Source organism: Protopterus annectens, chromosome 4.part0, assembly GCF_019279795.1.
Source record: "Protopterus annectens isolate FY-2018-M chromosome 4.part0, PAN1.0, whole genome shotgun sequence".
Lineage (NCBI taxonomy): Eukaryota > Metazoa > Chordata > Ceratodontiformes > Protopteridae > Protopterus > Protopterus annectens.
Window position 1 is genome coordinate 1,869,126,860 of NC_056733.1, and position 18,998 is coordinate 1,869,145,857.

At 38.6% G+C, this 18,998-nt stretch overlaps 1 protein-coding gene across 1 annotated transcript in view; it reads left to right on the forward strand.

Annotated features, from left to right (window-relative positions):
* DOCK2 (dedicator of cytokinesis 2) overlaps positions 1–18,998 on the forward strand; it is a 4,134,711-nt gene that overhangs the window by 4,035,999 nt on the left and 79,714 nt on the right. The window contains exons 49-50 of the mRNA XM_044069535.1: positions 7,635–7,833; positions 9,374–9,482. Of these exons, the coding sequence (XP_043925470.1) occupies positions 7,635–7,833; positions 9,374–9,482 (308 nt within the window). The remainder of the gene's footprint in view (positions 1–7,634; positions 7,834–9,373; positions 9,483–18,998) is intronic.

The following is an 18,998-nucleotide window of genomic DNA, read 5'->3' on the forward strand; positions in this document are numbered from 1 at the left end:
GGGACGGTTGTCCTCTTGTATTATGATGGTGTTAGGCCTTCCAAACGAGATCTGGGGGTCTAGCACCAGGCATTGTGGGATATAGGGAGGCCTCGAGCCAGTAAGTAGCTCTCAAGCTTTAGAAAATGGCCGAGTCGGAGCCGAAGGTTGGCTCTGAACCCAACCAGCAAGAAAGAAGGTGAGAAGAAGACAACTAACATGGAACGTTATGGTAGGTACATAACTTCTTATTCCTCAGCTGAGTGTCCAAGCGAAGTCCTCCAGCACCCTCTCTGTGAAACCAGTGCTCCTGTCCCTGCTCCGAGTAGCTCACACACACACACACACACACACACACACACACACACACACACACACACACACACACACACACATACACACACACACCCCTGGGAAATTCTGGCACAGATTTACCCACTGTGTCCCCTTCTGCCCAGACTACAGGGTAGTTATCACTGCCACCAGACACTACAAAGCCAGCTACCTAAGGCTCTTGCAAGGGTACCCAGTTATACTGAGTGAAATTAATATTAATACAAATTGTAATGTTGCCCAAACAGCCAGGTTTCAGGAGAGGCCACAGTTTCACCAACAGCTATATGTACTCTCAAAGGTTAAAATATTCTTTAAAGAACCAGCCAAAGTTTAAATATATTTAATAATAAATAAAAGAACACAAAAATATAAAATATATCTATTTACAGTAAACAGAGTTTCAGTCACAGGAAATATTAAAAATAATGCAGCTAGAAAGATTCACACAGTTACAGAAAAACAATACTTAACTATTCTCACTATATTTTCCTGACTGGTCTAGAGAATTACTATTCTTACTTACTTAACAGAGCAAGAAGTTGGTGAGGGATCCTTCTATGTCAGGTGCTAAGAAACAGACTGCCCTGAGACTTCTGTCTCACCTAATATTAAAATATTATTTCTGTACAGAATGACATCACATACATTTGGTCATCTGACTTCTGTTTCCCATGCAACCCCCAAATTTATAGAAATTGCCAGGATTTAGCACCTACATGTCAATAATACATACACAAGAGCATTGCTCAGATGTGCTGCAGCTTCTGGAAGTCATAAAACAATTATAAATTTCTATTCCTCCTACAAAGACTAACAAACCATGCTTCTTACAGACATTTGATCTCTGGCTTCATTCAAAACTGTGAGATTATATCTTTATTGCCAAGGCCCAGTAATTTAATTTTTTACTATTTTCCAAGGTTAGCTGGAGCTGAGTTTAACCTCTTCTCTTCCAGTATCCTCTGTTAACACACACACACACACACACACACACACACACACACACACACACATATATATATATATATAGATGGGTCTACCTGAGATGGTCGACAAGCCATTTGATCGACACTCATTTGGTCGACAAGTCATTTGGTCGACAGGCAGATTTGCCCCCCTCCCCAATGTTGTGCAACCTTGGAGTTGATATATATAGTTAGGGGGGTGTGGGGGGCACAGCCCCCCACATAAAACTGTGTGTTGACCAAATGAATTGTCGACCAAATGAGTGTCGATCAAATGGCTTGTCGACCATGTCAGGTAGACCCATATATATATAATTATTTACTGAACAACAAGATTTTAACTATTTATTTAAATATTTATTGATTCTTTTACAGTTTTTAAAGTTTTAGTATTATCACAAACAAATGGTTTTAAACATATTAAACAAAATGAATTGTATATTTATTGTGATGAGCATCAAAGTGTTTTTATCTTTCCTTAGTCAGTTTTTTTGAGTCAATTTTCATTAATTAGTTAATGGGATTATTAAGCAAAGGGTTTTATTGGTTGCTTTCAACCACATGAATGTATAAAATGTGTTTTTTTTAAAATGAATGGTTGTCTGATGAAGTCTTACAGTTTTATGTAGACGAAAACGCACTCTGATCTTTTAATAGCGTTTACGTTTTATCTGTGTTCTACATTGGTTTTGTGAATAAAATCCTTGTGTTCGCTGTTGGAGGACTGTTTCCTTGCTTTTAGACCCATATATATACATATATATATATATATATATATATATATATATATATATATATATATATATATATATATAAAATTCAGTTACAATACAGTCAGGACCCACTGTTGGTGCATTTTTAACACAAGCAACTTTACAAATCCATTTCCAATACAAGCATCTGTACAAATCAGTTTGATATTCCAACAACATGTAATACTTGACTAAATTCCAGCTTGCATATATTACACATCCACTGCCCTACTTCTCCTGGCATAGCTGGCAATACCTTACATCATCACATCTCTCTACCCATTGAAGACTCAAGCTAATTTTTCAAGTGACCCTTGAGAAACATTGCTTGAGAGGAATGGGCCCATCTGAGAATACCTTAATCCATGCCCTGTCTTGAGAACCCATCTGCATTGACATTGCTGACCCTTCTACAGTGCTGCACTGTCATATCATATACCTGGAACCCTAGGCTCCACCATAGTAACTTAGCATTGTGCTGGCTGGCTCACTGTAGCCATAGATCCCCCTCAGACTGCTCCTGCCTCCTACTGCAAATACTTAGCGCAAGGGCCTCCTGTCATGGTAAGGCTTCGTCATGTTAGCATGGTACAATTTGTGCCTGTGCCTCCTGCCTAACAATGCTACCATATAACCAAAGTAAAAGTTCAACCAACTAAAACAAATGATGCCAGGAGAGAGTTCCAAGTATCCCAAAGTTTATTGTTACCACTTTCGTTCATTCACAAACCACAATGAACTTCATCAGACAAACATTTCCCAAGAACCATCACCATTTTAAAATCCATTAATTATACAATTGGGAATTCAATTAGTTAAGAAACCTTGATTTAAAGTTGCATTGTTATTATTATAAAGCCATACTTTATTTTTGTAAAATTTCTGTAAAAACAACTTCTGTCTTTTATAAAACCACAACTAAGCATTAAAATTGAGGACGATCATGAAAATAGTTTTTTGGACCTATGTGCTCATCTTATTTTTAACAAAAATGACTGACTTCATGCACATCAGTGCATGTTAAAAAATATCTCTCCAAAGATTTTAACTTCAACATACATTTAATAGAGCAATATTCATTAAGCCCTGGTGGGGTATTGGCATTCGTTCTTAGCTGCCATAACAATTCCGATTCTTCTAGTTTTTCTCCCATGGTCCTCCCCTAATGTTCTTACTAACTTGCTCAATGATAGTAAAAACAAACTTATGTGTGGGGTTAATAGCTGTTTGCTTGGCTTATTCATTTGTAGGAGTTCCTTTATTAATATGCTATAGATGTCCATAAACTTTGTTTGAAAGCCTTCTCAGTTTTGCCTATATAATAACCATCACATTGTTGGTACATTGCAAGGTAGACAATTCCAGCTGTTTCACAATTAAATTTTCCTTTGTTATAGTGTATGTCACGGATGCTAAACTCATTGCCCACTCTAATATATTTACAATAACCACACCGTCCACACTTTTTCATAATTCAATGGGCATGATTCACTAGGTGTTGTCTTTCTAAGATATTTTTTAGATTAGGGCCTTTTTTCTATATTGTATGTGGCCTTTCACCTAAACGTCTAGATGTGGCATTGTCTTCCCTAATGAATGTCCAATTCTTACCAAAATATTTCGTATTTCGGGAGCATCCATTGAAAACATCTTAAGGAACTCAGGCTGTATTTCGTATCAGTATTTAAATCGGCCTTAAACCTACTTTGTGGAATATTATTTAAATGATCTTCCCTATGTCCTTTCCAGAGTATGGGTTGAAAGTGCCTTGTGTTCCTCTTTCTACTGACTTCTTCCATTAATTGTTCAAATAATTGGGTTGGGTACCCTCTTTTAGAGAACATGTTTCTTAAGTTGTTACATTCAAGGTGGAGAGACCATTCTAGTGGCTCTCACAAGTTGCCTTTTAATAACCACTTTCTTCTGGTGGAATGGATGACTATTCTGGAAGTGCAGGAAGGAGTTAGAATAGGTGGGCTTTCTGTATATCTTGGCTGCATACCTATTATTAACTCTGTCCTTATTTAGTTGTACATCTAACAATTGATAGATTCAGTGTCAGATTAGAAAGTGAACTGTAAAAAATCTGTGAGACTTGTGATTTCATTCATAAAAATTTAGCTGTAACATCTGTCCCTTTCCAAATGAAAAACATGTCATCTTGGTAACATGTATACTAGATGGCATTTTCTTTATAAATTGAATTTTTAAAAAGAAGTTCCCTCTCCCAATATGCCATAATGCAGTTTGTAAAGGTTCCCTCAAACTGAGAACCCATAGCTACCCCGTTTTTTTGCAAAAAATATTCTTTGTTGAATGAAATAAAGTTATTGGATAAAACTAATTCTAGAAGTGTCTGTACTACATCAGTCTCATTTCCATCAGCTTCTTTTAAAAGTAGGAATTCATGTACCCATTGTATGCCTAGCTTCTGGGGTATGATAATGGGTCTATATTAGAACATTGAAGTCATGAAACTTTGTATGTTCTAATATTGAGCCCTATTCAGCGAACGCTGAAAATAGTGAAGCTGCAAAACCGAATTTTTTCCTAGGGAAAGAATTTGGTTGGTCGTTTCTGTGGTTTCTCTGTTTTCAGCACTGTGGTGGAAAGTTACGGGTCAGGTTCAGGTAAGTGTGCGATTGTGTGGACGTGAGGGTTAGGGGGTGAGTTAGGGTTAGGGCGCAGGTCAGGTAAGTGTGCGATTGTGACGGACGTTAGGGTTAGGGCGGGGTAGGTGAGTTAGGGTTAGGGCACGGGTGAGGTGAGTGTGACGGACCTTAGGGTTAGGGTTTGGGTTAAGGTAAGTGGATAGATAGTAGTCCATGTACAGTTTAGTGTAGAGTTAGATGTAGGATTTTAAGTGTGTGTGTGGATTGCTGTTTTTTTGGTGTGCTTGTGTTGTGTGCATGTGTTTCAGAACAGCAATTTTTTTCCCTGGGAAAAAATTCGCTGTTCTGCATGTTCAATATTTTAAGCATTCGCTGAATTTGGGTCGATATTAGAACATTTGCAGTTTTAAAACTTTGGTGTTCTAATATAGACCCATGATAGTATATAAGTCCCAAAAAAAGTATTTTCATGATCATCCAGAATTTTAATGCTTAGTTGAGGTTTGATAAAAGACAGAAGTTGTTTTTACAGAAATTTTACAAAAATGGTGTATGGTTTTATAATAATAGCACTGCAACTTTAAATCAAGGTTCCTTAACTAATTAAATTGCTAATTGTATAATTAATGGCTTTTAAAATGGTGATGGTTCTTAGGAAATGTTTGTCTGATGAAGTTCATTGTGGATTGTGAATGAACGAAAGCGCTAACAATAAATTTTGGGATACTTGGAACTCTCTCCTGGCATCATTTGTTTTAATTCTACCATATAGTTAACATCACTGACCTTCCTTACTAATTTGAAGGGTCCCGTCCAAGCTTCCTGCAGCTTATCGTGTCTGACAGGAATGAGAATCATAACCTGCTGTCCCACAGCATACTCTCATGCTCAAGCATTCCTGTCATACCAGACCTTTTTCTGTTGTTGAGCTCCTGCCAGGTTCTCCTGGGCTAAGCCCATGAGTTCCCTGAACCTTGTCCTGAGGTTTAGGACGTATACCACAGCAGACTCCATGTGAGATTCACACTCACTGTCCCACTCATCACAAATCAAATCTAAAGGCTCCCGCACCCAATGCCAATACAGCAACTAAAAGGGTGAAAAACCTGTGAATTCCTGGGTACCTCTCTGTAATCAAACAGCAGATGGGGCAAATATTTGTCCTACTCTCTCTTATACTGTCATTAGTGTTTAACCTCTCCACAAGACCATTAGTCTGGGGATAGAAGGGGATGGCCTTTAAGTGCTTCACCCCACAGTGTTTCCACAGACAAGCCGGCAGGTCTGACATGAAATTGTCACCTCTGTCCATCAGTATTTCACTTGAGAAACCTACCCTGCTAAAAATCTCAAACAAAGCATTTTCCACCTTCTCTGCCTCAATGGAGGACAGAACCACTGCCTCAGGGTATCTAGTAGCATAATCTACTAACACCAGGATATACTTCTTCACTGTGGAACATGGGGTACTCAGAGGTCCCACTATATCCATAGCTACCCTCTGAAATGACTCCTCAATCACAGGCAAAGGCATCAAAGGAGCTTTGACCTTATCTCCTGCCTTGCCTACTTTTTGCCACTGCACACAGGTCCTGCAGTACCCTGTTACATCCCTTGCAATCCCAGGCCAATAAACGTTCTGCATAATATGTCTCTTGGTACACTTTTTACCCATATGACCTGCAAAATGAATGTCATGGGCTATGGCTAGCAGTGCCAAACTGCAGGCTCTAGCCACTACCGACTGCTGTATTACCTCACCCTCTAGCCCTCCCTCAGAGGTCCACTCTCTATAAAGTAACCCTTTGTTCCAGTGTACAGATTCCCCCTTTCCTTGAGAATCAGGTGCCTACTTAGCTACCTCCCTCAAGCCTTGTAATGTAGGGTCTGAGAGCTGAGCCTGTCTCAGCTCTACTTTAGTGACTCTTCCCAGCTCCCCTTCCACAGAAAGTCTGCTATCCTCTGACAGTGGTGCCTCACTGTCAGCCTTGGTACTACCACTCACCTCTGCCCTTGCAGTCAATGTATGATATACCAGGAGGTTGATGTGAATTGATATTTATTTATTCATTCATTCAATCATTGGCAGTTATCACAGAGGATTAAGCTTATTAGCTGTTAATAAACTGCTTCCTGCAGCCCAGAATTTGATTCTCTCAAACTTCATTTGGCTACTGTGTGGCTCTACACAAGTCACTTAACCAGCCAGTGCTCTGAGGCAGTTGAGAAATTGGGCTAGGCTCCCCAATGATCTCCTGGATTACATGACTTGTAAATACATATAAACCTAGTAAGTAATTTATTTATCTCATTTATTCTTTTTTCTTTCTTTCTTTCACTCATTCATTCATTTTTGTTCAGTTTGTTAGCCACGATAGTCCCAATGGGAATAAGCCATTTTCAGTAGAAGACTGAGTTGAACAGGTGCAGCATATCCAGAATCAGTAAACACATAAAGAGAACAATGAGCATTGCCGGCCTTAGGCATAGGCCAACTATGCGGCCACCTAGGGCGCCGCTCTAGCAGGGGTGCTTTTCCAGTATTTATTTGGTGTAGGCAGACTAGGATAAGGGCACTGGGTTGTGTGGTGCCGTGGAGCCCTTTTGCCTAAGGCACCAGTTGACCTAAGGCCACTTCTGACAATGAGCAATGGATATATAACAATAATACAGAAAATACTTGGTAGTACATCATGTCACATAGTAAAAATTGTATATAACAACACCAAACTCAGTTTTCATTTAGAAGAATACAGTACAGTATTTACTTTTTCCAGTAAGCAACTGTTTTTGTTTTGTTTGTTTGTTTTTTTCTGATTCTAAATACATTACAATCCAGGAACTTACGAATATATTTTCAGTGACCTTATTTCTGTTTGACGGCTTGCAAGTAAAATTAAACACAGTGATAAGTAATTGTGGATGCTTCACAAGTAACATTTTCTAATGGCAAAATGTTGCATTTTTAAAATGTTCTTGTTGTTTACTAGCAGCTCTATTGCAGAAGAACTAGTACCACCCAAGGTACCAAGAAAGGCTGTCTCAGAGTCTGAAGAAATTGCACAGAATCCAATCCTGGATGGAATAGTTACACTGAGGAAGATCAAAAAGAAGTACAAGAGAAGCAGTGTTGTATTTGCAGATGAGAAAACCACAAATGAATTTGGCATCGATCCCAAAGGTCAAAGGGTATATATGTTATAATGTCTTCATCCCAGTGCAATTCGTGTACAAATGTATCCGTATTTTCATTCATTAATTCGTATGAGCTACTATGTTTCGATAAGAGGATATTAAAACTAATTACATTTCAAAGACTTGATGCATTTTTGCAGTGTAGTGTGCTCCCAGGAAAATTGTCTGCTTAAGGATAAAAATTTTATGTTTTCTGTATGGCCAAACTTAGAGAGACCTGTCCCCAGTATGTGTGGATTGTATATACATAACATGATAAAACTCAAATGCAGTATATTGCATTGTATATTGGTAAGCAATTTCATGTAAATCACCTTGGATTCAAAGTATGTTATATGTAGAGTTATATGACATTGGAGTAGGTTGTCCAGGGGATTGAAAGGTGAGCTGATGGTGGTAGTAACAGTTTAGAAGAGATATTAAATTTGGCTACGGGTACAATTATGAACCGGATAGTGAATTTCATATCCTCATTTAAATTAATTTTCATGAGTTATCATATTTATAATGCTGAATGTGAACTGTCTTGCAAGTCTGTGGCACCATGCATGAAATCCATCCTGCAAGAAAACCAGGTGAAATTGTTTTTTAAGTCGTAGTGCCTGAACTATGGTACTGATTATAAAGGAATCTTTTCAGCCCGTTTGGGCAAACTGTGCAGCTTTTTTTGTATTTTTAATGCTAATCCTTCCCCAGATCTCTTTTATTATGACTTTTAATGCAATTTTGACTAAACTATCTTATGCAGAAGAAGAGGACTGATGTATTTCTACTTTTCTCTTCTTCAGATATGGGCACCCTGACTAACCTTCTGCTTACTTGCTTTCTGTTTATTTATTTTTGTTAGGGAGTGAGTTTTCGGATTTTGTTAAATACCTCAAGCTACAGAAAAGGGTTTAAGCCTCCACTTGATATCCAAAAACTGCTTTTGACCTCACAATTAACAAGAACCTCAGAAATAAAGTTTATGTAACCAAAACCCTCTCCCTACCATTCTTCTACAATATGAAAACAGCAAATTAAAATTAAATAATTAAGACTTCACATATTTATTCTTTCACCATTTGATTTACATTTAAATGCATGAATTTATCAGGCGTTATACTTTTGTGTTTAGCTTTATTACCTTACAGTAACAAACCCTAAAGGTCAATTTTTAAAAACATAGGATGTTCAGAGTTGTTTTGGTTTCCCTGAAATATGCTGGGGCCTCCCATGGGAAACTAGATATGAGAACATTGGTCTGAAAGGACTTCAGCAGTGAGAAATAAGATCCTTGCACAAACACAAATTTTCCTTGTCAGATTATTTCTGCTATTCCAAGATACAACTGCACATATTAATGCTTATTATTATTTATTAATGATGGCAGTTTTAATATGCGTGCTGTGTGTATTTTTTACTGTCAGTCTGCTTACTCCAGTTTTATTTACTGAATGGTTTACATAAGTCATCACTACTTGTATTGCCTCATTTTCTGTTTGCAGTTTGTTTAATATGCAGTACTGAATTTTACACCTTTTTATACCTACAGCTATCCAGAAAATCAGCATTTATGAGTGATACAAACATTCCAGACCATAGCAACCCACCCATACTCAAACAAATGAGCTTCGCAAGTCGATCATTGCCAGCTATACCAGGTATATAGAGCTGAAATGCATAGATCTATTAGTTACTATCACTTGCATCTGTTAATGTTGTTCTATTCATATATGATTTTGATTTCTCACAGCTAACACATTTTGTGTGTCATTAGTTTATGCTTTGTTGTAACAGATTATTATGTTTGGTGGGCAAAGAAAATGCAAAAAAACCCATATACTTACAATGAAGTTTCATTTGTAGTGTGTTGTACTTTTGTGTTTTCCGTTAACGGATCATTTAGTATTTAATTACCTATTTTATCTATGAAGCTTTAGAGAAGAAATGTTAATATTTTTGCTTCTCTTATTGAAGCATCTCTTAAGATCATCAAGAATCTCAAAACAAGGTCCTTTGCATATCATGTTATGAATCATATAGAGACAGTTCACACCCTCCGTGTTTGAGAGCTATGAAACACATCAGATTATTGTACAGTATATTATTACCAGAGCTACTGCCTGAAATTGTTTGATTATTTAATGATTTTTTTTTCTAATTCACAACAGCTGCTGTTTTGTTTGTAAAATAAACAGTGAACTACACAAAGTAATTTCCATAACGTACCTGGGCAGATGGGCTAGACAGCATATGCTGGTACTACATTAATAGTATAGGTTGAATATGAAACGCAGGTAGTAGAGTGTGGTGGCAGTTATTGTTGCTGCTTTACAATGCTATGTTTGGTTCTCCTGAATAGGTTCCCAGCTAAGGAGCATTTTGGGCAGATGCTGCATACCCTGCCTATGTTCTTGTGGGGTTTCATTAGATATTTCTAGTTTCTTCCCCAAAACATGCCACAGGTGAACTGTCAGTTCTCCAAAAGTGCTCATAGGAGTGTATGCGGTGTGCATCAGAGAATGTATGTGTACTGTAAGTGAAAGGATAGGCTTCATCTCATCTTGATCCTGAAATGGTTAAAGCAGGTATTATAAAAGGAATGAATAAATGTGAAAAGCAAATATCTCACTCACCGACATGTATGTAAAAGGTATGTGGAAAAATATTCCAGTCTCATTAGTATCATGCATATGAAAGCAAAACTCACATGTATTCTTCATTTTAGTCTTGTGAAATTCCCATAGCATGATTTCAAACCATGCTAAATGCTGTAGAAGTCCATGAGTACCAATGTGGCTCGTAGTAATATTAGCTATCTAGTGACCAAGCCAATTCTAACAATATTATACAACATATTCCTTGTGTTGAATGGCTACCACTAATTCTAGGCAGCGGTCTAAATTGTAGCTCATGGAACTAACATGTGTTTATTGTTAGCTAAGCTGACGTTTATCAACCCTTACACCTGAAACAAACCAGTCATTCTGGTCTCACAACAGACAGAAAAGCTACGAAAGAAATTCCATTTGAAGATTGTGCCACTGACATAAGTCTGCCTGCCACTACATACACACAAAATGTATGTATATGAGTCCATGTCACCTCACCAATAAGCAAGTGTTCATATGAAATCATATTGAAAGATTGATGATCAAAACATAATGCACTGAAAATTAAGCACAAAATGCAAAAATAGCACCAAACAAATGTTTTTTTTTCCTCTGGCAGGCAAGCAGGGTCCTGAATCGCTCACACTCCCTGTAGCATTTATATACGAATTACAAGATCCCTGTACAGTAAAGAAATGGCAAACTCTTGGCTGTACTGTGATTTCATGCTACAACAACATACTGGCATTTTGCAATCAATTGAATACACAGTTATTTGTACTACACCTTATCGCCATTTCAGCATCTGAATTTACAGCCACTTGAAGGTAAATTCCCTCAGTTATATGCTTTTCCTTGAGGTCTTCTGGCCTGATTTGCGGCCAACAAAAGACCAGTGCATTAACCTTGTTAACAGGTAAATAAAAATAAGCATACATATGATGAAGTGTTAATATATCATTCAGGCCAAGGCCTTTTCCAGGTTTTTAGAATTTTATCATTCAGGTCAAAGCCTTTTCCAGTTTTCTAGAATTTTTAAACTTGCCTGACCCTCAACCCACTGTAGCCTCCTTGTTGTCTGTCCTGTTGAAAATTCCAGAAACTCTTTGTCTATGCCACATAACAGTATGCCCACAAAGTATTCTCCTTTTGACACAGTATCAGTCAGACACTTCAGTTGCCTCTAGGGCTGCCAATGAGATGCAATACATACCAAATCACCTGTTTGATCTACCTCTTAATAAGGAATGCAACAGACTGGTTCACGATGGAAAGTCATTTTCTCAGCTGCATGTGGTGTGAAAGCCACCAATCATCTCAGCAACATTTCTTGAAACACATTGCATCTCCTGAAAGGGGTGAGTTCTGCCTTGGACTGTCTTTATGTATTTATTTATATGTTTTATTTCGTTTGAACCAAATGAGTAATTTCTTTAGTCATGATCCAGGTCAGGGGCAAACAAAAATGATGTACTGTGCATGTATCCTTAGCGTAGTTTGACTAGGTAGTCATTAACAGAATTACAGAAAGCACTAAAACTATTATTAAAAAATACATTATCATCACATTTTAAAGTATGTTTAAAATTTTTTTCAAAATAGTTTATACATTAGCAAGTAAGTACAATCAAAAAGTAAAACTGAGCAGTTACAGTATAGAAATAACAATATAAGTACATTACAAAGCAAGCATGGAAAATCTTGAAAAGTAGATTATACAGTGTCAGTAAGTATAATCAAAACAGTTGTTTGTTGACAAGGGTTACAGATGACAGTATTACCTATTGTCCCTAAAAGAGATGGAGGTTCCATTTTTACCTTGCTGACTATACTTGGCAGCTTTACAGACACAATTACAGATACTGTTTGATCCATGTGTAACCTAACTTACATTTGAAACATGTCAAGTGCAGTAGATGTCATCATACAAATAGATTATTAGATCAGACTGATGGATTTCCTATTGGATTTACAGAAAACAATTATTAAATTCCCCATGTGAACTCCCTAGTTATTCATGTATAATATAAAAACAGTAGCTGGCAGAGTTTAAGGAAAAAAAACAGGAAATGGTAATCCATCCAAAAGTTCCACGTCTGCCTGGGAAATCTCAGTATCCCAGAACCAAAAAATTCCAAAAATAGTTTCTGCTAGGTTGGCTAAACTTCTTAGTGATTCAGTTGTTTCTTTGCAGACTTTCTATCTTGAGTCATGATGTTTTCTTCTCAATACCAGAATCAATGTTCCAGTTCCCCAGTACCCTGTGTTTGTGATTTGTGAAACCACTCTATTCAGCATGTGTTAGAAGTGGATAATGGAAGTTTCTCTATTTTCATTTGAACATATAATGGTTGTTTCAACACTTAGGACAAGGACATACTTCACACACAGAAGCTAGCCTTTCCAAGTGCCCACCCTTGTTCGCTTTCTCAGGTGGGAGTTCATAGTAGTGCATCACAATATCTCATCTTTGCTATAAGGAGGTACTATAGAATTTATACCAATGGACTTTTTATTTATTTTTTATTTTATTTATTACATTTGTTAACTGGTTAATGTCCGACTGGGCTAGAAGCCGGTTTTCAGTAGAGGCCCGGGGAGAAAAGCTCTGAAGCAGTAACGACACTAACAATTATAATTATAATGAAAATTAAAAATTAATAATCATAAACAAAATATCGAAATCAAATGACAGTGTGAAGAAAAATACATACAGAGATTAACTGACAGAGACAACATGCTGTAGCAAAGACATGTAAAGATATGTGCAGTGGTTATTATGATACTGTGTGGAAGAGTGCAACAGAATGAGGTAATAAAGGTGTATGCAGTTAACCATAGGGATGAAGGGGAAGGTGGGGAAGTAGGAAAGTAGTAGGGATGAAGGCGAAAGTAGGAAGGCTAGAAGCATCAAGATAAGGGAAAAGTTAGGAGGACTTCCTAATAAGATTATACTCACATTTTTTCTTGTTCCCCAGATTAGCAACAGATCTCAGATATATGGTGGAGCAGTAGAACGGCAACAAATATGTCATATGCAAAAGTTCAGGCTGCTAACAGTGTAGTCAGCATTACCATCTTGAATCAAGAGGACTTATTCCTCACTCTTGACATGTAGTACACCAGTCATAGGTAATACTGCAATCCAAATTGTAGCTTGCTACAGATCCTCCACCATGCCCCAAGATTCTCACTGCACCTTTCTAAACATACTGGAAAATATTAAGATACAACCAAACACCCTAATACTGGCTGATTTCAACTACCTGCCATTAACTGGGAAAATTACTTGGGTACCAACACCTTTTCCCAACGGTTCTTGGAATTCATAAATTCCAAACACCCTGGATCAACTAATCCATTGTCCCCCCAGGGGCTCCAATATCCTAGACCTGGTCATTACCAACATGGGAGATAGATGCTCCACATCAGTGGTCACCCCCTCATTGGTCAGGTCTGACCATAAGCAAATCACCCTTGACATCCACATGCCACCCCCACCCCCAAGTAAGTAAACCTCCGTAAAAAAAAACTTCTCAAAAGCCAAATTCATGCTACTCAAGTCTGAAGTGACAAACTTCATGACACCCATGCAGATGGGAGCTGAAAGTTCAACTGTTGAATCCTACACTAAGGCACTGTACGAGCACAACCACTCGTGCATGAACCATGCCATCCCAAATAGAACCAAGACGCTCTTTTCCAAAAAATGAAGCCAATCTGGTGGTCCCCTGCCATAAACAAACTATACAACAGAAGAAAGAAGCTGTTGCAGAAAAGAGGAAAATCCGAGGATGCAAAACACTCCCTTACCAGCCTCGGTAAGAAGCTGAAATCCCTCATAAAATCCTCCAAAGCTAGTTATGAAAATGAAATTGCCAAAGATTCCAAAGATAACCACAAGGCATTCTATAGTTATGTCAAGGATCTAAATGGCAATGCTCAGATATGCTCTAAGCTACAACAGAATGGCATTAAATATATTGATTCCAAGGATATTGCTAATATCCTGCCAGATCGATTTAGTGCCAACTTCATCCCCCTCTCACCCCCTAAAGGGTCCATCTCAATACCGAAAGATTGCCAAATTCTGGTAATCATAGCCACACAGGTAGAAACCGCACTCTCCAAAGCTAAGAATACAGCATCCATGGGACCAGATGGCATCCCGGGCTGTGTACTGCATGAACTACAAAATGAACTGGCACTTCACCTAAGTGTCATGTTTAATCATAGCCTCACCTCAGGCTTCGTGCCCACTGAGTGGTGCACAGCTACAGTTATCCCACTCCACAAGGGGGATCCACCTTGGATCCCAGGAACTACCGTCCCATCAGTCTGACGAGCCTGATCTGCAAGGGCATGGAGCGCATTATCATGGAACTTATAAACAGACATTGGCAACCTTCAAACACTGGACCCCACCCAGTTTGAGTTCGTGAAGGGCCAATCTTGTCTCCTGAACCTGATTGACTTCTTCGAATCAGTCTCCAGAGCTGTGGACAAGGATAAGGTGGACCACACAGCCTATCTGGACCTCAACAGGACCTTCAACACCGTCCCCCCACTCTGGAATCATAGATAAACTTACTAAGCTGGGCATAAATCCCTACGTCAATCAATGGGTTGTCAACTGGCTTACTGACAGAACCCAGACTGTAAAGATAGCCGACTCCAAATCCAGCTCCAGACAAGTGACAAGTGGAGTACCTCAGGGTTCAGTCCTGGGACCGCTCTTGTTTGGCATCTACTTCTCTGAAGTACAGGCCAACACTAAGGGACTCTGGCTAACAAAGTTTGCAGATGACTGCAAACTGGGAGCCATTATTGAATTCCCAAATGATGTGGGTATTCTACAAAAGGGCCTTACAGAAACAGATGCTTGGTGCCAGAGCCATGGGCTCAAGCTTAATGCCAAGAAATGTATAGTTATCCCCTTAGAGAAAAAACATGTACACATGAATTACCACATAGGTGGCAGTAAACTAAACACCGAAAGTGTGATGAGAGACTTAGGGACACAGGTGGACAGTGGTCTCACCTTCGATAACCACATCGCCACAACAGTCAGGAAATCCTTCTATGTGGCATACCTCATCACTAAGGGCTTTTCATCCAGAAAAAAGAAGGTCATTGTCCCACTGTACTCATCCCTCATTAGACCCATTATAGTGTACAACGCCCCATTTGATATGTATCTCACAAGACATCTGCAACAGCTGGAAAGGCCACAGAAATACCTCACTAAAAGAATCACAGACCTAAAGCAGATGCCCTGTGCTGACCATCTAAAAAAACTCCAGCTATACTCTGTGGCATATTGTCTACTCAGAGGCGATCTCTGCTTAACATACAGTGCCATGTCAAACCCTGAGCTGTTGGACATGCTCCACTTAAAGAAATCCCAATCTCTCAGAGCCACATGCTCCAGGGATCTAAACCTTGTCATCACAATGAACAAAACATGCTGGAGGGATAGGTTCCTGATCCAGAGACTCCCCATACTCTGGAATAGACTGCCCATACATATCAAGCAGAGCACCTCCTTGGCCCTCTTCAAAAGGAACCTTGACGATTAGATAGGAAATTCACCCCGGGGATCACGTCAGTCGCCCTTCTGGACAGGGGTCCAGGGAAGTAAATATTGTGGGAAGAAATATCCAGGGAATTGTTATGGCTAGGCTTGTATAGGCCCTAGGGCCGATAGCCTAGTACCAACCTATGAACCATGCTTCTTATAAATGATCTCTCACTAGGATATTGAAGGTCTCATTTCAGATATTGCCTTTTAATTTTTGTCTTGATGTCACACATCTTTTTAAATTATTTAAGGAATGCATGTACCTTCCAAAGTATGGGAATGCCTACTGTTTTACTAGGGGTGCTGGCTGTTAGCAGCCCCATCCATTTCTGCTTTACTGCCCAGTCTATACCAAATGATGTACCTGTTCCAAAATCCAGCAATTATAGCAGTCTGAAAAATGCCATCTTCTTCCTATGCAAGAAATTGACTTTTTTGGTCTCACTGCAGACTTAGTTTAAAGTTTTGTATTTCTTTAGAATGATAATCCTTACTGTGTGAGTGAAGAGCAAAAAAAAAAAAAAAAACACGTCAGGAGTAACTCAGTAAGTACAGAAGTGCTACAACTGAAGCATTTCAGTCCTGACAGCTAAAGAAGTGGTGACATTCATTCCTGTACTCGCATTCAGAAGCACTGGTATGGAAATAAATACTAGTACCATAGTACCAGTTGAATGGCATCTCCTGATCACACCCTCTAACACCTTGCACCCCTTTCGCCCCACCCTACCGATGCCTCTAGAGTTTCCTTTGTCCCATATCAGCTGATGTCCTTCCATATCACTGTTACAGTATTCTTTACAATAGGGATTCCCTGCCAAGGGCAGCCTGATGTCCAGCCAATATACAAAAGCCTTTAGGTTGAAATGGCTACGCCATATGTCACAAGTATGCTCCCCGCACACAGCGTAAGGCATAAAGGTGACATATGGATGTACCATCCTCAGAACTGAAAAGCTCCAGTAGGAACAACAGTCCAAGGATACTAACAAGTAACAAGCGCATCCAGAAGGAAAAAAGACCAGGGGGAGGAGGGCGGGAGCGAATACTGCAGCAGTGAAGAGAAGGACATCTACTGTTATGGTAAGATTTTACACAACTGTACTATATCCTTCCATATCACTGATGCAATATTCTTTGCAGTAGAGAGAGTGCAATAGCTCAGGAAGAATATTGGGAGGAGGAAGGGTATGGCAGGGGATCCCTGTTGTAAAGAATACAGCAACAGTGAAGAGAAGGACATCTACTATTATGAAAATGTTTTACACAACTGTACTTTCTAGTTATACTAAGAGCCTAATCTGAAGTGCAAATCCAGTGAAGCACCTCAGATGCCTTGCAGTATTTGCTTACAATGCAGTGGCCTGTAGCACTGAACCAACACCATGTAATGCCAGTGAGCCTCTTTTGTCAAGCTGTGCATGGAATTTATTTTACCGCAGAATATACTACCTGAATTGTAATGTATGATGAGTGAGGTCAGCAAGTTCAATAATAAGTAACCATCTTGGTGCTAATAGCAAAGGAATGACATAAGTTTGCTGAATCACAGACTGTCAGAAATATCACCGATGAGCAGCTTTTCGGGACTGCTGGGAGTGGTCAAACCCCACACGATATATAATAGTTGGTCAAACAGAAAAAATGACAATGTTCACTAAAGTAGGAAGAAAAGGATGCAAAGAAAGAGAATAAGAATTCTTTTCACAAGACTAAAACTCAGAAAATGAAAGTGTGACATCTGTGTTAAAGATTCATAGGTAAGTATTCGACAATCACTCTGCAGACTGTTTCAAGCCTAGCCAAAGAGCCTTATTCAAAATTTCCCTCTAGCTTCAAGGAGGGCAAGACAAGATAGACAAGGAGATGCTTTGAGCCTGCCCATCCAGTTATCTAGGTTTATCTCATTTGTTTTTTCTTGCTTTACCGTGTCATCTCCACATGCCAGACTGACATCATCATTATCGTCATTTGAAGGGGCTGGCCTTCTTAGATGACTACAGAATCAGATAAATTATTTTCTTTGGCAGTTTCAGACTCAGTGTGCCTGAAGAGGTTTAAAAAAATAGAATATGTGTTGAACACTTAGTTTGTATACTTTTCTTCTGTTAATGACTACACTTATGACTAACATTAATTTCAGTTCTGTAACAAGTAAATTTATGTCAGCAAAATGGGTGGAACACTGTACCAGGAAAAAAAATACAAAAATTGTGTAGTGAAATTTTACTTTCCAATTGTTTATATTGTTACATATTTTAAGACATTCTTTAATCCAGATAGTTCCTTAACTATATAATAAACCCTGGATAATCCTGCACTTTCACATTTAGAGGTACTCAGTCTGAAGTGAAGATAAAATTTATCCTGCTGTCCTGTACATAAATGGTACTGCTAAGATTGGCATGTTGTGCAAAGATACTTAAGCTTGTATGCTCATCTGTTTCATTTGGTACAATAAATTGTAAAGACAGTTTTTCATTGCACAGTCTAATTTTACTTAACTGTGTTAAGATATTAAACATTAATACTTGCTAAGAGGTAAAATGTGTTGGAAAGCTGGAAAGAAAGTCCTGTGTCTGCACATAATGTGTTGTTGTTTAAACTTGGAACTGTTTCTAGTACTTATAAATGAAACCAAACTGAAGACGAAGATTGCAGAAGTTCATTTGTGTATCAATCTTATTTTAAAAACAGTTATGCTTAAAAAAATTAAAAGACCTAAGGAGAAAGTTACTTTGACACAGTATGGAATCTTTGTGGGCCTAAATGTTTCTGAAATATTGAAGCATAGTTTAGGTATTTGCTTAAGAATTGCTGAGTGCAAAAAAAATGAGTTATTTCTGAACAAGCCCAGTCTCATTTTTTTCATAAAATTAAAGATAGAGGTCATTATTTGCTGCTGTGCTTTGACAGAAGCCATTAAATTTAGCCTTACCCCCCCCCCCCCCCCAGCATGAAATTGTTTGTCATTAGCCTACGGA